The 20,092-nt window shown below is 41.3% G+C and overlaps 1 protein-coding gene across 1 annotated transcript in view; it reads left to right on the top strand.

Moving 5' to 3' along the window:
- Positions 1-1,024: 1,024 nt before the first annotated feature.
- rasgef1ba (RasGEF domain family, member 1Ba) overlaps positions 1,025-20,092 on the top strand; it is a 128,053-nt gene continuing 108,985 nt past the window's right edge. Inside the window, exon 1 of the mRNA XM_044197940.1 lies at positions 1,025-1,374. Coding sequence (XP_044053875.1) covers positions 1,306-1,374 — 69 coding nt within the window. The 5' untranslated portion in view covers positions 1,025-1,305. The remainder of the gene's footprint in view (positions 1,375-20,092) is intronic.

The raw sequence follows: 20,092 nt of genomic DNA, 5'->3' as shown, positions 1-20,092 counted from the left end.
CATATGTCTCCGAACATCGAACCCATATGCGATTGTTCAGCATGTCATTCAAAAGTCATGGGTAGCCTTAAATATGCTGCTATAAAGGCTCGGTCACACCAGCATTTAAACAGTGCAAGGTAAGATATTAGGCAAGGCACATCCGTGCAAATCTTTTAGGTCAAGTTCAACTTTGGTGAACTCTGACAAGCGAATTCGCACTGCTGACAAATAGCAAACCCTCTTTACTCAGTGCTGTCTTTTATTTAACCCTCCTCTGTGGGTGAACTTATTGTTACGTTTGCAACGGAGCTAACGAGCCTACTGACAGTTTGGCTTTGTTCAGACTGCAGGCAAATCAGATTTGTTTCTTAAATCAGATCTTTAAGACAGACTATCCGCACTGTTATTTGCAAGTGATCGGGTCGGATTTGTGTCCAGACATAATCCTGAGAACAAAATGCCGGGGGAAGACACGGTACAGAGGAAAAAAAGATCAAGCTTGGAAAGCTATTGTGACTGATAGCACTAGCATGTTCCCAGCTGGCTAGCGTATTAGCCGTTAGCTCCCCAGGAGTTCACCAACTACTAAAAAGTCCCTACGTCACCAAGCGCCGCCTACTTCTGGAAACTGTATTGTTCCTTTAAAGGCAGTAGCTACAGTTTCCCTACCTGATGGTCCTAACATAACGTTAGTGTCAAAGCTTTCAAACAGTCAGGAAATAAAATTATTATTCATTTTAAATAATATTAAATATGAAATATTTAGACTGGGCTATTTTGTGGTCAAAGTTTAAGATATTGAGTCTAAAAATACTGGTTTCAGTCTTTTAAGAAGTACAACATATAATGAATGTGAGGTTTAATCAAGCTATAGTGACTCCAGGTGCAGGTCTACCTAACATTTCATCTGCGAAAGTGGGGAAACCCGTCGATGAAAACCACCTGACAGCTCGTTGGCCCGCCCACTCCCCCTCCGCCCGGCCCCACCTGCGTGCGTCCTGTCCACACGCAGCTGATGGTGAGACCGTTCACCGACTGAGGACTGTGGAGGCGAGAGCTAAAGGCTATAAGCTCCACATCCAGCGGCTGCCCTGCGCCGATTTGGGCGGTATTTTGCACCTCTCTTCCAGCGGCACACCTCTGCCTCCTCTCCGGGGTTTGTTCGGGCAGCTGGAGGAGAAGAAAGGAGGGATGCGCGCAGGGTCCTTGAACGCCACAAAGAAGTTCACGAGGCTGTGAGAAAGCGGACTCTCCTGTTGATTCAGCTCTTCCTTTCACCCGCACCTTTCAGGAGTATTTCAGGAGCACACTTCTCCCCTCTATATGGCAAAGTTCCTGGCTGAATTACTGGGATGCACACTTCCGGACAAGGGCACCCCACCTTTGTTCGAGGTAAGGATGAAGAATGTACTTCTTATAATAGATCTCCAACGTTATATCGCGTTAATTTATGATCTGATACTCAAATCTAATACCAATACTGAGTTTTTATTCATGGACAAAAAGGCACAGGCTGCCTGCTCACGCCATGAATTCTCTATGGCAACAGGAGGCTGAGGCTTTCTTCATCAATATGATTGACAGTTGCTATGCTGTAAAGCACTTCATTAACAGTGATCCCTGCGGGCTCAGGTTTTGTAATGCTCCTGCTACAGCTGCACACTCACCGTTTCACACGGCGACAAGATGTTTATCCAGCGCGCTGCAGGCTGCGGATTAATGCGCATTATTTGCGTCTTTACGCTCACGGAAAATCACTATAATATTCCTAAAATATCAGCTTATGGTTTATCTCTGGTGTTTATAATGAGTTTATAATGACCTTGTCTTACTTTGTGGTGTTTTTCTGTCTCCTATTCTGTCGCTGTGTTGTTGTCATAGCGAGCTTTTTTCCCCCATGATATTTGCAGAGTTTCCTGCCAAAAAATATTTTAGGATGATTATAGACACCGTGGTGATTTTCGCTGTAAGTCGAGCTGCATGTGGTGCCAGCAAGCGGTGTCTCGTAAGAAATGGCTGAGACTCAAATGCTGCTCCTATTTGGGTCAGTGTGCCACACACTGTGTGATACAATACACACATACACACTGCACCTGTTCTGTACCTCCTTGTCTGTGCCTGAGGACTGTTCACATATTTTCAATTCTACATGGATTAATGGATACATCTGCTGTGAAATAACTGGCTTTACTAGAAAATGTTTTTTTAGAACTTTTTTGTCCCCTTTCAAAAGGCTTCTCTGCAGGGCTGTTGTGTCATATAATTGTACACTGAACCAGTGCTGAAAGGGCTAGTTACTTAATAAATTAGTGAATTGACAGAACGTTAATCGATGATACTTTTGATAGTGAATTAATCATTCATTCAACAAGTAAAAAATACCAGTAATTTGCTGGTCACGCGTACAAACAAATCTTTATCAATGAATGCATTCACCTACCAAAGTGCCTTTGAGTGCCACCGCTTAGTGACCAAGCTGCATAGTCAGTAACTTCTTGGCCTCTCAGTAACCATAGCGCCGTAAAGCTGAGGTTTTCACCTTGGGGGTCAGGAGTCGCAAGGCAAATCCGAGGGGTCATGAGCTGAGTAATCAGACAGGGGAGAACTTCTGCTGCTCAAAATTGTGATTATTTTCCCTGACTCTTCTTTAACTTTAGCTTTTTTCGTGTGAATTACAATACATGATAGCTGGATAGATGCAGCTGAAAGACGTTTGGCCTCATTTGTTGCCAAGATTAGTGACTGACTGCAAGTTTCTTGGTCTATATAGCAAGATATGGAACATTTTTATCAGCAGACCAGTTTTTATTATCGCAAAGGAAGGACTGGTCTGCTGTTTGGGTAATCTGCTGCATCAAAAACCACATCAGCCAGGCTCAGATCAGGGTTACTCACAGTACTGCATGGCATGGGGGTCCCATACGTAGGGAAATTGATCATAAGTCGAATGAAACATCACTATAGACACAGCAGTGGATCTGTGCTGTGGGTTAACAGCTACACTGTAAACTAAAGTGCTATAAAACACTGATAACTTCTGTCTTATGAATGGAGGAAAGGCATCAATGAGTTTGTCTGACTTTGGGTAAGACGGTAACGCAGGAAGACGCCCCCAAAACAAAAGTATCTAAACTTCAAGCAGACAAACTTTTTTCCAGCATCTCTGCTTCGGTTTGGATAGCTGACAGAGGAAGTGTGCTGTGTGTGAACAGACATTATGATGTGTTTGGCCACTGAAATGGCATTTTCCCTCATTTTCTATGCATTCCTAGGTCAACACCTCTCTGTCAAGTCAAGAAATATATTCATTTATTTATTTATTCATTATATGAATTTACAGTCACAGATTGTTACCAAAGAGGGAAGCAACATGGAGGATTGGGGGTGATGGCACACAGAAAACAAACAGATTAGATGTGTTGCATGAGGTTGTGTAATAATGTGACATTTATGTCCGACTCCATCGAACATATTCCAAAAAGGAAATACAATTCATCTTTGCATCTGTGATTTTGTCTTTGTTTAAAATGGGACCTGACTGACATTGCATAACACCAGCTCTAAATGAAGAAACGTTTTAGATTTATTCTCATCACATACACACACCAGCTGTAATCCACAACCACCACAGGATTGTTAATCCATCAGGCATCATCTCAATCTGCCTAACACACACTGTGTGTGAGTCATGTATTAAAATCATCTCAGAAATGTGTCAGAGAGGATCATCATAGTAACTTCTGGGAAAATGAAATGATGACCTGCTCTGTTTGGCTTTACAGGGGACAGAGATTAGATTCAGTTATATAAAGCATTATTTCCAATTCCACCTTAAACCATGAATCTATTGAATAGATGCACTGCTGACTGCACACAGCAGGCAGCACATTTTTAGTGCTTCAAGAAGAAACCAGTAGAAGTGACAGATCTGAGTTTTTGAAATAATGTTATTATAAAGGGGAAAAAACACATTCATTTCTGTTTACGTTATGATGATCATTAAATATGGAATATATGATATTTTTCTGATTAGTAAGAGGGCTATACTTAATAATATTCGCTTTTAAATGCATGAAGTGTCCCAGACTGCCATGCTAATACATGCTTCTATCCTTTTTTTGTTAATAAATCAAAGTAGCCTCAGTTATTGTGGTGCTGTAACGTAGTTGTTCTGGACGACACGTACCCAAGGGGGCTGCGAGATACATTTGAGGGGTCATTAGATAATTTGTGAGATTGGAAAGAACAAAAACATCTTTTTCCTACAGAGGGCTACATCTTTCTCCTTTCTGACCCCTTGCCCTTTTTCAGTTGTCTTCAAACTTTATCAAGGTTTAACCCAACTGTTGCCTTTTGGCTTTTGAGAAACGTCCGTATAAATAAAACTCTAACTTGAGCTTTAAACGTCAGCTTACCAAGAAGAACAGGAGATATAGCCACTACAGTTTTTCCCAAAAGCACCAGCTCCAGGCTGATAGCACGAGTGTAAGAATATCATTTGCTCACAGGATTCAAACTGCACCTCTCCAAAGTACAAACACCAGCAGTTCTACTTGGTGTACTTGTAAGCTGGTTGAAGTAAAGAATAATTGTCTAAAGGAGTGAAGACAAACTTACACAGCAGTGGTGAGAACAATCCAGTGGTTCTCAACGTGGCTTCAGGGGACTGTTAGGCCACGATCAGACCGACTTCCGCTCTGTGTGAAAAAAAATGCAGCCCCCCCATTCATTTGAATGGAGCCAGCCTGTCGACGCAGCGGGGAGGCAAAAACACAAGATTGTCAGGCAAAAAAAACTGAAAACAGTGCGACGTCCTCCGGCAAGAGGCTGCGCTGGCCAATCAAATACATATAAGTGGTGGATTACTTTGTAACATGAACAGCGTATTTCTCATGTTTACCTCACACTCATTGTGACAAAAGATAAAATAATTGCTGCCTTGATAACTTTCCAGAGTTGTAAAATCTTGTGTACTGTGTCTCTTGGGTTTTAGAACGCTTGGTTTGATTATTACAAAGTAAGTATTTTGGTGTCTGATAAGCCTTCAAATTCACGGATCTGTTTTTCAAACTGGACTTCCTGGATTGTATTTCATATCTACACAGCCCTTTGCGTCGTTTGCCCACTTAGGAGGTCTTTGACTGTTTCAGTGCAGCAAAATTGAGTAATATAAATTTATATTTATAAAAAAAAACTGTTTTTATTTAAAGGGACACTCTGATTTACACATGAAGAACAGTTTCCTTGTCATGGTGGGTACTCAGTCAGTGAAAACAGTTGTGTATATCTTCTGTGGCTCTGGAGGAGCTTTTTGAAGTCTAAATAATCTCTTTTTAAAATGTGTCTCTTGTAAGTCTTGTAAGTGATATTTTCAAAATAAGGGTTATAATTAGACTTGTCACGTGCATCATGCAAACATGAGACAAGGCAGAGGGCAGTGGGTGAGGATGTGATGTTCTTCTGTGTGGTGTCCAGTGATGGTGTTCCTGTTCTGGGAAGTTTCTGATTTGTTATCAAGTCTAAGTAATTGAACCTTACTGTTTATCCAGAAGCAGTACACCACTGAAGGGAGGGGGCGGGGTTCTTTTTGGTTTGATACTTTAAAAATCTAGCTGTCTCTTGCTAGTTTCTCCAATGTTAGCTACACTAGCTTTAAAGGAAATGCTAAATCCTTAGTTTAAATTTGAATTTATGATAGTGAATCCTTGTGAAATTATGTTTATTTATTCACAAATTAGGGTTCACTTCCGTTTTATTAACTAGAGAATCAAGCTGCAGCTGTTGCAACATAGACATATGTTGTTTAATATGGCTGACTGTGCTGTTTTGCTGCTAGAATGCAACAGAACTGTGTTAACTGTGCATCAGCAAATGTGTCCCATGGGAGGCACTTTTTAAAGTGTCCCAAAGAGAAATCAGAGGCTTTTAAGGGAAATAAACCCACCAGTAACAAGGTTTATTTGCATTTTTCTTTCACTTTATCATTTCTGAATCATAACCGTCACATCCCGGTTGATAAATCTTTGTTCCTATAAAAACACTCAAGTGGAAGCTTTTCTTTGAAATGCACGTCGCATGTTGTAGTTTAAAATGGAAGCTTTTGTTTCATCAAAGTCATTCTTCTTTAATTCATTTTCCAACTTTGCCCCATCTCTCCTCTGTATTTCTTGTCTTGTGATTACTTTCTTCCTTGCATTTCGCCACATTTCGTCTTTCAGGCTGTTTCTCTCTCAGTTGCAAACTCGTCATTCACTCACGTACTGTACTGTTACTGCTGCCAGGCCTCCTCTCTCTCTCTCTCTCCTTTCTCTTTATTCTCTGCAGCCTTTAAGCGAGGCTTTATTCATGGTAGGGAGCTTGTTTTTCAAGTAGGATGCGGTTTTCAATAGGCAAAGAAAAAGATTAACATCACTGTACTCTCAAGGCCTGTCTGTGCGTTTGAAAAGATGTCTGCGCAAATTCAGAGAAATCCATGTGGTTTTCAGGGGAGGAAAGTTTGAGAAAAATACATAAAAGTTGGGGAGCAGAGATAAGTTACATTGCAAGAATACTAAGTATATGACGCACAAGCAGGCATTATATGCTCAGTGTGTTGCCATGGAAACATATACAGTTCTTCAGTTCTCATGTTTATTCATTCTCTAGAAATCACAAAAAGTAACTTGCGCAAATACATTTTTGTACAAATACACGTACACATACGCAAGCACACACACACTATACACACCATCACATACACAATATACACACTCTACACTCTATTACATACAAACACAACACTTAAACACATGAAAAAACACATTCCATTCCTCACACATCCGACATCACTAAACTGTCAAATATAATCATATGGGGGATGATGTGTTGCATAACTGTCTGTCTGGGTCCACAGAGGACATTTATTCTGTGTGTGTGTGTGTGTGTGTTAATGTATTCAAAAGACAAGGACGTTCAGTGCAACAGGGCATCATGTTCCCTGTAATTAAATTCTAATGCTTCATCTGTTGAGATTAATTTGTGTGGATTTGTTTATGTTTACGCCAATAAATATGTTTTTGTAATTATTTATTACACACACACACACACACACACCCTTTGTTTTGTAGTTTATTGTGTGTATTTGCGTTGTTCATCTTTTAATAAATGCTTGTGTATAATTGTGCTGGCTTCTTTAATGTTGCACAAGAGTGAGTCATCTGCTGACCTCTTCTATGTTGAACTCCAAATCCTTCAACCTGCTTTCTATTAATGGTCATTTTGGTTACAGTTATTAATTTAATTATTAATCTGAGTTACAAATTAATAGTTTAGTGTATTTTATAAGACTGAATTAATTAGCTATCATTTTCCCTTGTTTAAGGGTGTTACCCCCAAGGACCTTATTAGTTATAGTTATTATTCATGATTATCTTTGATAATTTTGATAGCCACATTTAATTGATTGCACCTGCACAATTTGCTGCCCCTTTAACTATTGTAAATCCCAACATTAGTGGCAAATCAAGGCTAAAAAAGCATGTTGCTGAATATGAATCAAGTGGTTATGGGTAGTGGACAGTTGCTAGAATATCAATTGGACTTAAAGAAAAAACACCCTTTTTACCTCAAGTCTCTTCCTCGTACTTTATGATGCATGGTCTTTCACATTGTCATAGTAATACAGATATATAAATAGAGATACAGATATTTTTACGTACTAAAAACACAGGAATATCTGTCTTTATCTTAAATTTAAAAATCAAAGTGAAAATTGGATAGTAAAAAATATCATGTACAGATTGCAAATACTGTACTTACACTTCTTTTCTTCACTTTTCATGACACGTATTCAGAGCTGACCTCGCCAGAAGATGCAATGTCTCTCCGCAAAAAAACACGTTTCAATTGATCTGTCATTAAAAACAAACAAAAGAAGCCTGATATACACATCATAGAATGAGAGGACACACTGACACAAAATATATTTCTGAGAAAATGATGAAAACCGCAGCTTTACTAGACAATAAAATTGTCTGTTGCTGGTTCAAAGCCAGCACGTAAATGAAGCCAGAAATATCTCACTGCAGCAAAAGTTTGTACTTGTTTGGCCAAGTGTGAATCATGTTAGAGTAAAAAGAATCCTTTGGTGCATCAGTTCCCATGCAACTGCAGCTTTTCTCACTGGTTGCATGTAATGTTCATGATTTGGTACATTAAACCTGCATTTGGGCAGTGAGAAATAGCTGTTTAAAAACTGTTGTAGCGTTGTTGTATTGGATTACATTATATTAAAAGGTGCTCCTAATATTTTGTCCAACGTCTTTACACAAAATGTATGGAAGAGCAAAATACAATCCAATACAGCAACATCACAAACTGCAAGCTCAACATCTCTCTGACGAGGTATCAAAAGTAATTAAAATGTATACGTCTCACAAAGATCCTGTTTATTTCAGGACTACTGCATTGGATTGGATTGCTGTGTGCAGGGATTTGTATTTTTCTGGTCACTCAGTTTAAGGGGAACTCAACACCAATTTTCCACATCAAAGTCTTTGTGCAGATCTTGAGGAGTACTACTGCATATGTTAAAAAAGTTGTATAAAGCCTTTAGTGGCTCCAAAAGGAGCTGTGTGAAGTCTGATAGATTGCCTCAAGTGATGCCACTTCAGTCAGCCTCGGTTGGGTCTGAAGACTACAAGTTTGAAAATGAAAATGTGGAGATAGAAAGACGTGAGATTACCAGACCTCCGTAGCCTGCTCCTCATGTCTGCTTGAGGCTAGCGGCTCCAGGCTACATTAGCCACTACTAGCATAATACACCTGAATCGCCCACCAAACTGTTGGTGATCAAGTTTGGGTAAAGCATTGTGGGTAATAAGACGGTGTAGTCCCTCATTCGTCCAGGAGTGTTCCATCGTAGAAAAGGTTTCAGTCGTAGTCATCTGGACACTGTTTTCAGAATCAAGACGTTTCGGCTCCCATCCGGAAGTCATTCTCAATTGTGAAAATGGTCTGAGAACTCAGAAATTTAAGCTACTCTGTGTTACTTAGGTCAGTTTCAGGTGAAACTAGGCAGGGTAAACAGCAGAAACTCAGGAAGACTCCTTCCTGAGGGCAGGGCTTAAATAAGACAGAGTAGCTTAAATTTCTGAGTTCCCAGACCATTTTCACAATTGAGAATGACTTCCGGATGGGAGCCGAAACGTCTTGATTCTGAAAACAGTGTCCAGATGACTACGACTGAAACCTTTTCTACATTGTGGGTAATGTAGGAGTCAGGTTTTGACAAAGAAGAATGCATGCCCGCTGAGCACTGTATTAAATGTTAAGTTAGGCTCTCCTTTTCACCCTGAATGGTCTGCTAATTTGAGAGACACTACACTTTTGCTTCACAATATGTTAGTTTACTTCTGCTCTACCAATACAGTCATGCCTATTCATGCTGAGTGGGATGCAACACTGTACACGTTACACATGTTACACATGCTACACGTGTTACGGCATGTAAGATGGGACACTAATGTTAAATTACAGTAACAGAACAACTACTGTGCAGTATATTGCGTTCTTATATTGTGTTTGTGAGGAGATGTGGTACATAATGCTTTTCTACCTTCTTTTTCAAGCGAAAATTATACTGTATTGATCTTGTGTCACTCAGCTTGAGCATAATGAAAAGTTTTGTGAGCAACTGAAATTGTAATTTAGGAGTTATGCAGCTTATAAAATAGCTGCTAATATGTAAATATATTTTCTGTTGTTTTCAAGTCATTTTGAGAGATATATTTGTTGTGTTTTGCGTCGCGTTCGTCAGCAACTTAATTGCAGCTGCTCTGCAGTACTTCATGTGTGCACAGTGGTCAGAACTGCTTGTGTCATTTCATGTTTTCTTTTTTAGCCTAAGTGATAATTCCCAACCCAGTAACAACTGATCACAAACAAATGTACGGATGAGAAAAAGGGTGAAACCAGAATTTTCTACTGTTTGAAGTGTGTAAGAAACAAACATACACAGTGGGTATGGTTATGTTTCATTCATGCTGTCTGTGTACACAAGGCTGTGTGGTGTGTGCACAGTATGAATTTTCATGATGAGATGTGCGCATACATCTGTGCTTTATACAGTGACTCTGTGTGTATGTGTGTGTGTGTATTTGCTCTGTTTCAAACCTGCATTCAGAAGAGTGTTAATTGCCCTTTTATGTCAAGTGTATTTGAGAAAAAAGAAGGCCAAAACAGTCTGAAACAGAAATGTTTGCAGGCTTTCAAGTTTTCATTGCAAGTCATTTTTTGTGTCTGTGTGAGAAAGAGGAGGAGGAGGAGGAGGAAGAATGAGAGAGGGAAAGTGTTTGGCAAGCAGAAAAGAGAGCCAAAGAATAAAGAGAGCCAAGGTAATCTCAAAAATAACATTTTTAAAAGCTTCCATCGCTATGACAACCATTGAAATCACTGAATGAAGCAAACACGCAGCACAGCTTCCACTTGGATAACAGAAGATGACAGTGAGCCCTCATCAGTTGAATTTAAACTTTTCACATTTTAACCATTCAGCTGGAATGCTTCTCTTTACCTACAACTTCCCAGCTGCTGACAACAAGTTCAGGAGAGAAATTCTTGGACCAAAACCTTAACCTGACCCTAATTTAGCTACGTAAATGCTGTGTTGTAGATGTTAGCTACAGTAACCTCCTTAATGTGACAAAGATTTAGACACCCAACATGCTTTCATTTGTGCTAATTTCATGTTCAGACTATGTTGAGTTTAACTTTAATAGATAAGATTTAACAGTCATGTTGATCTTAGAAATGGAACTGTATGAGATGACAACTGCCAAAAGAGAAAGAAATGTAATCGCTAACGATAATACCAAGTGGTCCAGACAGAGAATTTGAATTAAGTTGACTAAAGGAGCAGAAGGTAAATATCTTTTTGACATCAGTTCCGAACATTTCCCAGTTGTGTTTTATCAGAACCTTTTACTGTGTCATATCACATTAGTGGAACTGTCACGCTCATTTGGGTTGAGTTGCCGCCTCCTGAAAGTCGCGGTCTATGAAATGCAGATGCTGGGAAAGTAAGAGTGTCTGCATGTTCAAAAGAAAGACGGAGGAAACTAAACCTGTGAATACCTGTCAGGATTTATAGTTTGGATCAGATCATCTTACGTCAGGTGTTTCTTGGTCCAATAAAAATCCCCCTGTAAATGTCTTCTCAAGGACATCAGTGCATGTTCGGCATACAGCTTTGGACTGACACAACTAATGATTGTGAGATGGTTATGCAGTGTGATAAAGCTTTAATTATCATGGACATTGCACATTAATGATCATTACAAGAAACAGAAAAGGCTATTTATATATACACATATACACATGTTACGGTACAAAGTCACCCTAATATAGCATGTAAGAATAAAATAGCTATATAATGTGAGCATGCAGAGCAATTCAAATGTTAATGTTAATAAAGACAGTTACAGACAAAACAGGTTAACATTGTGCAACATTATCAAGTACAAATTAAAGCTTGCAACACAGAGGTACAATATACTAGACATCAAGTTAAGCCTAGTTTTTTTAATTTAAGTTTATTTAGCCCCAAATCACAAGCTTCTCTCCCAGGGCATTAAAATGTGTACCACATATGATACCTTCTGTCCTTAGACCCTCAATCTGGATAATCTCCAGTAGAAGATCATTCAGTGCGTGCACATCACTTCAGGGGTCACAAGTTGAATTTGTTTTATTTTCAGGTGTGGCAGAGTAAAAAGAGTTGAGCTTATCTGCTATAAATCAACATAGACAGACAATCCAGTATGAAGTGAGGCAGAGATCATGTTTTACTGTAGTTCCTCTGTGTTACTGAGAGGGAGATCATCCCAGGAAATCGATCCATCACACTGACAGCTCCATATGTGTGAAGTTGATGCTTTATGTATAGCGCATATAGGGATGAAGCGGAACAGACCAGTGTGTAGCTGTTGTTGTTGTCAGCCATGCTAGCTGTTTCCCCCTGTTTCCAGTCTTTGTGCTAAGCTAAGCTAATCGGCTAAAAAGCAAATAAGTGCGTTTCCCAAATTGTCGAACTATTCCTTTTTTAAAGTAGTAGATGCAGACAATGTTTGGGAAAACTTGTATTAGTCAATACTAGTTGCAAGGCACTTCTCTTTTTCTGAAGTAATTGGCTGTAGCTGCTTTTGGAGGGGGGGCTGCTACCTGCAGACTCAGATGTGGTTGTGTGTGTGGTATGGAGAAGAGGTGTAGACAGACGTTTGTGCCTTTCATTGTGTGTGTGTGTGTGTGTGTGTGTGTGTAAGATGTCTCGTGGTCTACAGTGTATTTTATAGCCACAGCTGTCTCACCTGTCATGAAATGTGTCAGAAGAGCTGTGGGTTTGTGACCAGGAGATCTGAGTAAGAAAGGGAATCCAGAAAAAACAGCAAAATCCACCATGTAATGATGCAAACAGGCATCCACATTCACACAGCACAATGACACACCTTCACACACATGAACACACAGTCTGATATACAGGTAGTTAAAAAGATTGGACTTATCCACTAATAATTGGTTTGTCCTTTAACAAGACGTATTGTCCATGAGCAACACAGTTGGACTACACAGGGCCAAACCGCAGAACCTGGATGTGAGAGGTTTTCTGCAGATGTACTTGTGGTCTCCCTGTATGTGAGTCTGGTTAATCAGGACCAAAGCGTCTGGTCAGAGCCACGCCAGTTGCAGAGAAGAGTTATTCAGCGGAAGGTCTCTTTGGATCGAGGTGTCAGTCAAACCTAACTGCTAATCAGGGAGCTTTTTTCCTTCCTGGCAGAGGAATGACTGTGTTGATGAAGACTGTTATCAGAGCCTCCTTTCCCTTCATGACAAACAGCTGTGCTTCCCCTAAATGTGCCAAACACAAGAGCGACCAGCTTTCCCATTATCCACAGCTATTTGTGATCAATTATCAACCACCACGGTTGAATGATGAAGCCCATCTGGAAGTCCCTGAAGATACAGTTTCACTAAAAGATGCTAGAGACCAGCTCCAAGAAAACTGTACAGAAATCAATAAAACCCCAACTTTCCTAGAAGAACTAACGCTTCTCCAGAAAGTAGGCTTTCAAAGGCTAATTTGACTCATTTTACTGTGAGTCTTGGAAGCAATTTTGTAAATTATTGTTCTATTAAGGGGATATTAAAGGCTTTTAAAGGCTATTAAAGTATATTTTGAGATATGATTGCCTTGATTGGCAGGTCTCTCAGGCTGTCACACTGGCCAACCTAAGCTTCAGACACAATTCACCATCTTATCCAGATTTGGATTTTTCTGACTGGAGAAACTTGCAAAGATGGTAACAAAATGTAAACCCAAAATTCTGCCCAAATTCACAGTTAAGAGTTTTGTTGTAATGACTTAATTATGTAAATTTAAAACACAATGAGGTTTCCTTATATATGAAAAGAATGGAGTTATGGCATTTCTTCCATTGAGTCTGTTATTTTCTATATCAGGATAGTCAAATACTGTATGTATATATCTCATGTCAAAACAAGTCATTTATGAGATACATTGTGATAGGCTCTCAATAGCTGAAACTTCATGAAATACCCTCTCATAATGTTGTCACAATAAGTCATAATTGTGAGAAAAATACTTACTGATATGGTGGATTTAGTTTGGTGTAAAGGGGCTTCCACAGTAGTCACATAGTTCTATGTGTGTGTATGGATATGTGATGATGAATGTACTCTACAGTTTAGACAGTAGTGGTGGTGACTGAGAGGTTGCTGGTGCTTGTTGTTAGTATGAATGTGGTTATGTAAACATGTAATGTAATTTGGCTTCGTCCATGTATTGACCCTCTAACAGTTTAACCACAAGGGGGCGGTGTGCAACATATAACCAAGTGTAGCTCACTGGTTAACTGTCAGCATGTGGTCCAGAGAGTGGGGGCGGGGGGGTGGGGGGTGGGGTGGACTGTGATTTCTCCACTGACTCACAGAGGAAACGAACATTAAAACTCCTAAACTTCCACAGGAAAAGAGCAACCCTTCATGTGACGATAGGCAGTGAATTATTGTGGTATTAAAAATATCTCCTGAGTTTAAGGTGCAGCATCAGCAGCAGGGTTATTATCCCAGGTTTTTATTACAGAAAACACTATATATGCTTACTGTATACTTATACAGTATATTAGGCCTCAAAATTCCTTTGACATTTGGATGGATTAAGGAATTAATGAACCTCTTGACACTTTAGAAAATTTAAAATGACACAAGGTAACTTATGACAATTTATACTATGGCAACTGGTTAGTTACTGTATATACATGTGACATATTGTATGTCACTACAGACAATTTACCACCCCCCTCCCTCTTTTTCTTTGTTATCTGTACATGATATGCTGTATGTGATGCTAGTTATTTAATATGTGTATATACTGGTAGTCATCTACCATGTATTGATAAAAAGACAATGCAGTGCAACCAGGCCGTGGATTCTTCTGGAGTGGGGTTAAAAATGTTTAAATACATTTGTATACAAACATTATAATCTTTATTGCACTTTGAACTAGGCTTCCATTGAGGGTAGTGTATTGTGTGTGTACTTTTTCAAAAATCTGATCATTTCCATTATTATTGACAAAATGACGATTTAGGTTGAATTATACCAGCCTAAAGCTGTAGTAAAATAATGCAGCTGTGTTACGAAATTAACATAATATAATGTGTTTCAAAGGAGCGATTGTTCTTATGTTAGAATTCTGTCTTTGATGGGGTTTTCTTGAAGCTGCTCTCTGGTTCAGGGATGTTGCTTTCAGTGAAAACCAATCACTTTCTGAGCAAACAGGTGTAAAAAAAATCTCCAATTGCATTGCTGGCTCAAGACACACACGCTAAATAATAAGGAAGAGTATACGGTGCTGTCAAAACTCTAGTCCTTAGTTAGCTTGCCTTGTAAAATCTGCACAAAAACAGCCTCTTTATCATATCCGTGTGAACATGACAGGCGAGAGGATGAGGAGGAAAGGGCAGATGGAAGGAAACAAGCACTGGGAGTCATCGCGGGGTGCTGCAGGGAACGGAGTGATGAGGACTTTCACACGGCAGTTTGGGGCGTCACCAGCTGTCAGTCACTGTGTGAGCAGCCTGTTACTGTTGCTGGTCACTGGGCAGCTGAAGGTTCAGTGCCTTGCTCAACAGCATGTATGTTTAATTTATTTGACCCTCCTGCAAGGGAAGGTCAAATAAATTTCATCTTCATTGTGTAATCGATCAGAGACTCCCCAGTCACTGCGTGTGCTCTTGTACTATACTTCAATCTTTTGTGAGAACTTTGGGTTTTAGAGTGAGGACATCTTTGGAAAGTGAGGACATTTTGTCTGGTCCTTTAAGGGATTAGATTAGAATTTGATTTAGGTTTGGCACCCTGGTGATTATGAAAACTTACCATACAATCGCAATGTCCCCAGTTTGGGACCTTTTGTTACATGTCATACCCCTGTCTCCCACGTTTCCTGTTTGCATCTTCACTGTGATCTATCTAATAATGGCAAAATGCAAAAAATCAAAAAAAAGAAAGAAAGAAGAAGAATTAGGATACAGTTAGATTAGGGTTGGGGTTAGGCATGTAGTTGGGATGGTTAAGGTTAGCATTAACCTAGACGTAGACAGTGTGACTGTGTCTTATGAAGACACAACGGACGTCCCTATTTCTCTTACCACCATCTCTATTTAATCTCGGATTTATATGATACAATAGTACTTTTGTATACCGAGATCACAAAAGCATTTGCATTGGCTGTTCGAAACTGGGACAAAAGCCACAGAATACAGAAAAGGACGTGTTTCAGATTTTCAGCTTTGCTGAGAATAAACCGAAAAAAGATACTGGCTAGTTAGCATTAGCATCAGTAGCTGCCATGGGTCCAACCTCATCATGTAATCTATCCAAAATTCTGTACAAAATCTAATCTGCAAAGAGCACTTCACACTAAACATTTCACCAAAATCAAAGAAATGTATGTAAATTCATGATTCTATCTGGAACTTTAATATTTTCATAAAATCCTTGATTTCCTTTTCTTAAAATTATTCTAAAAGACTTGACTCCGAATCATAGGTGTAGGTTTGCAGAGTCAATAAATCAACTTACAGTTACAGCAACTTGACAGCATATTTGAGAATTCTTTTAAGAGTTGGTGGAGATTTGTGCTTTGAGTTTGCTTTGATGTTTTTAATTCAGTTCTGTAGCTCAAATTCAAAAGAGAAAAGTAAAGTTGATGGGATGAAAAGGCCAGACCGACAAAGTGCTATATGCTAAAAATAATATGCAAAGATGGTGGGAACATCTCTCCACATTGTTCAATAGTTACACTGTAAACATTAGGCGACTTGATGGAGTGAGACAGATTTCATTGTGAAGGAAACTCTGGTAGATTTCTGTTCTAGTACAGCATGCATTTTAACTGTACAAATATGCTTTTGGCTGCTGTTTGATTCAAGGAGACTCATTCACATGAATAGCAATGAGATATTCTGGATGCGCTCTGCATTCAGGAAGAGGATACCCCCTGCCATTCATATGCACACAAGTGGCTCATATACACAGGCTCATTGGCAGTCACACACACACACATACATACACAGTCATTTGCCGACACAACTACTGCATACGTATGCACACATACATTTATACATGCACACAATAACAGAGGGGGGTCCCTTGTCAATATGTGCATGTTAATAGCAGCTCGGGTCTCAGTGCAGACAATCAGAATGTTTGCACACAGTGAATGTTTTGCAGAGTGAGATTCAAGGCTGAGAGGAGTGTAGTGCAAAACAACAAAAACTCACACTCAAAACTGACCTGGCACACTCATACCTGTGGACGTTCTGGATTTTAGGCTATAGATGATTTTCTGACGGTTATTTGCCCTAACAAGCATTGGCCAAACAGTACAACCTTGTCCAAACATGCCTTTCTTGTCAGCAGAGGGTTTTAGTTACTGGACAGCTACCTGATGTGGATGTGAGAAACTGTCTGCAGGTGAGGCAGGATGCTACTGGAAAAGACCATGGAGCTCCATCAACGTTCCTTGAACAGGAAAAGCCTAAAAAAGGCAACGAGAAAGTGCTTTAGAAATCAGTGCAAGGAACTCACGGAGGAAGCGAGTTATAGCACAGTTATTCCATTTGTGCTGGAGAACAGGTCTCTATCGAACCTGATTTGAAGAGAGAAAAGATGAGGAATAGGTGACAGACAACAAGTGACAGTATGTATGAAAGATATTCGAGCATGTTACGCAAGATTTACAAAAAAGAAAAAGGTCAGAGTCAAGAACACATCTCTTTTTTGACTCGAGATTGTCTGTAAATTCAGAGAAAACAATTTCTTCCACACGAGGGAACTTGACGCACTCTTTATTTAAAAATTATTCTTGTCCAAACGATTCCTTTTGGAGATGTCAAGTATTACAGCAGTTTTTTTCCCACTAATCAGTATGACCTTGACAGTTTCACACACACAACACTGACTTTTATCCACTTTGTCTAATTGTGTCAGTAAACCCACGTGACCAAACCGCCTCAGCGCTGACGTTAATGCTGTTAGTCAACACTGTTAAGAGGTTACTGAGTTGACCGTGACCCCCCACAGGACCGCTGTGACCCCGCTGACGCCTCATACATCATTACTACAGGACGACTGATGCGCTGAGGTCCCATGTGACCCTTATACACACATACACACACTCTCACTCTCACTCTCTCACACACACATTTCTGTCTCTGACCTTCCACAGCGGGCAAGCACATTTCCTGTGGAAAGGAGTGTGTGACCCACTGAACTGGTGAGGGGTTCAGCAGTGAGGGGTCACCGGGGTCGCAGCCCACTGGGACAAGTTTAGCAGAGTAGATTGACTGATTCAATATGATGGACATTAATTTTATCTACTGTAGGTTCCCAGACAAACTGCTGAAGTGGATGAAATGTGTTTGTTAGTTTAGTTAAATGTAATGGAACCAGACAGAAGATATTATGTAACAGTATGCAGTATATACCTTTCATTAAATAGAGGACACACCCAAACCCAAACTCAGGTCAGGTGGTGGTCTTTTTTTCTTTTACATATGTACAGTTATCCATCCATCCATTTTCTACCGCTTGGTCCCGTTAGGGGTCGCGGGTGACTGGAGCCTATCCCAGTGACTTTGGGCCTTAGGCAGGGTACACCCTGGACAGTGGCCAACTCGTCGCAGGGCTAACTAGAGTTATCAATTAACCTACACATGCATGTCTTTGGACGGTGGGAGGAAGCCGGAGAACCCGGAGAGAACCCACGGTAACACGGGGAGGACATGCAGACTCCACCCAGAGAGATTGTGTGATGTTGGTCTGGTCCGGGAATCGATCCCACGAACCCACGATCTCCTTATTGGGAGGCAGGAGCTTTAGCCGCTCTGCCACCGTGCACCCCCTGTACAGTTATCATATTCCTCAATGCGTTACTGTGTAGTCTTACCATATATCTACACTATAAGCCACTTGAGAAACCCAAAACCAAACATAAGACAGAAATACCCACAAGATAAAATCAAATAATGTCATAAAATTTACCATAGATCTGGTAAAAAGGGAACCATACAAATAATAACAAAGAGAGAATACAAGAGAAGAAGAAAGATACAGTATATTTTCACTTCTGTCAATTGGTTTCCTGGACTGTACTCCAGGAAACCACCACAGCAGAGTCATCAGAACACTTCTGAAGGTGGCAGGACTCTGGACGGACGGCCCGGGGGCTGGACAGGTGTGGAGCTGGTTGCCTCGGATGGACGGTCCGGGAGCTGGACATGTGCGGAGCTCATCTCATGAGGTCCGTGACAAAGTTCAAAACCATCTGGAGGCCTGGCGGAATGCCGGCGGCGAAGACTGAAGGTCCCTGGAGACCGGCGGCAAAGGTGGAACCCCTCTGGAGGCTGGCGGCGAAGGCGGAACCCCTCTGGAGGCCGGCGAACTAGATCAGGAGCCAGCGACGGGACACCAGGACAGGGAGCCGGCGATGGGAAGATTGGTAGAGGATCTGGCAGAACCAGTGATGTCCGGGAATCTGGAGCCTGCCACTCCAGCTGAGAAGTAGGGTACTGCTGCGGTCCAGCGGACGGTTCAGCGGTGTGCTGTGACCCAGCGGACGGTTCAGTGGCTTGCTGTGGTCCAGCGGCTTGCTGCGGTCCCAATGGGGCAGGAGGCGGCTGCGATCCAGTGGTGACTAGTGATGGTTGCTGCCTCGATCCTGCGGCAATGAGGGATTGGTGCTGCTGCAATCCAACTGGGAAAGGAGGCAGTTGCGATCCAGCAGGGAGTCCGGGAACTGGGGGCTGCTGCAATCCAGCAGGGAGTCCGGGAACTGGGGGCTGCTGCGATCCAGCAGGGATGGATGATTGCTGCGGCGCTGGAACTGGAGGCTGCCGCGGAGCAGGCAAGCAGCTGGGCAGCTGAGCAGGCGAACCGCTGGGCAGCTGGGCAGCAGTGCAGGCGAGCCGCTGGTTTGCAGGCTGATGACTGGCAGGCCGGGGAGCAGGCTGATGACAGACGAATCACCTGCTGGAATGCCGAACACCTCTTTGAAGTGTGTTGTGAAATTGTGGAGAGATTGGGTGATGGGTCCGTTTTGTGACCATATGGATTCTGCCCACTGGAGTGCTCGTCCGTGTAACTGAGAGATGATGAAAGCTATCTTGGATCGATTGTCGGGGTACAGGTGCAGCTGCATCTCCAGAACCAGTGAACAAAGCAATAAGAAGCCGTTGCAGTCCTCCGCCGAGCCAGAGAAGGGCGCTGGTTTGGCCATGGGATTGGCATACACCCGTGGTGAAGGAGTGACTGCGGAAGTGACAGAAGTGATGGCTGGAGTGGATGTAGGTGGATTGGTGGAGAGAACTCGTCGGAGACCCTCCACCAGGACTTGGAAGGGGTCCGTGGAGCTCATGCTGTAATCCCACGGTTACGTCTGACCTTCTCTTACGGACAGATAGGCAGGAGACACCAGTATGGCAACAGATGGATATTTAATGGTTAACAGCAATGAGTAGACAGGTGTGCAGGTAAGTTCACAACCAGATGA

This window comes from Siniperca chuatsi, linkage group LG5 (assembly GCF_020085105.1).
Source record: "Siniperca chuatsi isolate FFG_IHB_CAS linkage group LG5, ASM2008510v1, whole genome shotgun sequence".
Classification (NCBI taxonomy): domain Eukaryota; kingdom Metazoa; phylum Chordata; class Actinopteri; order Centrarchiformes; family Sinipercidae; genus Siniperca; species Siniperca chuatsi.
The sequence above is the reverse complement of the archived record's forward strand: the minus strand, read 5'-3'. Positions and strand labels throughout refer to the sequence as shown.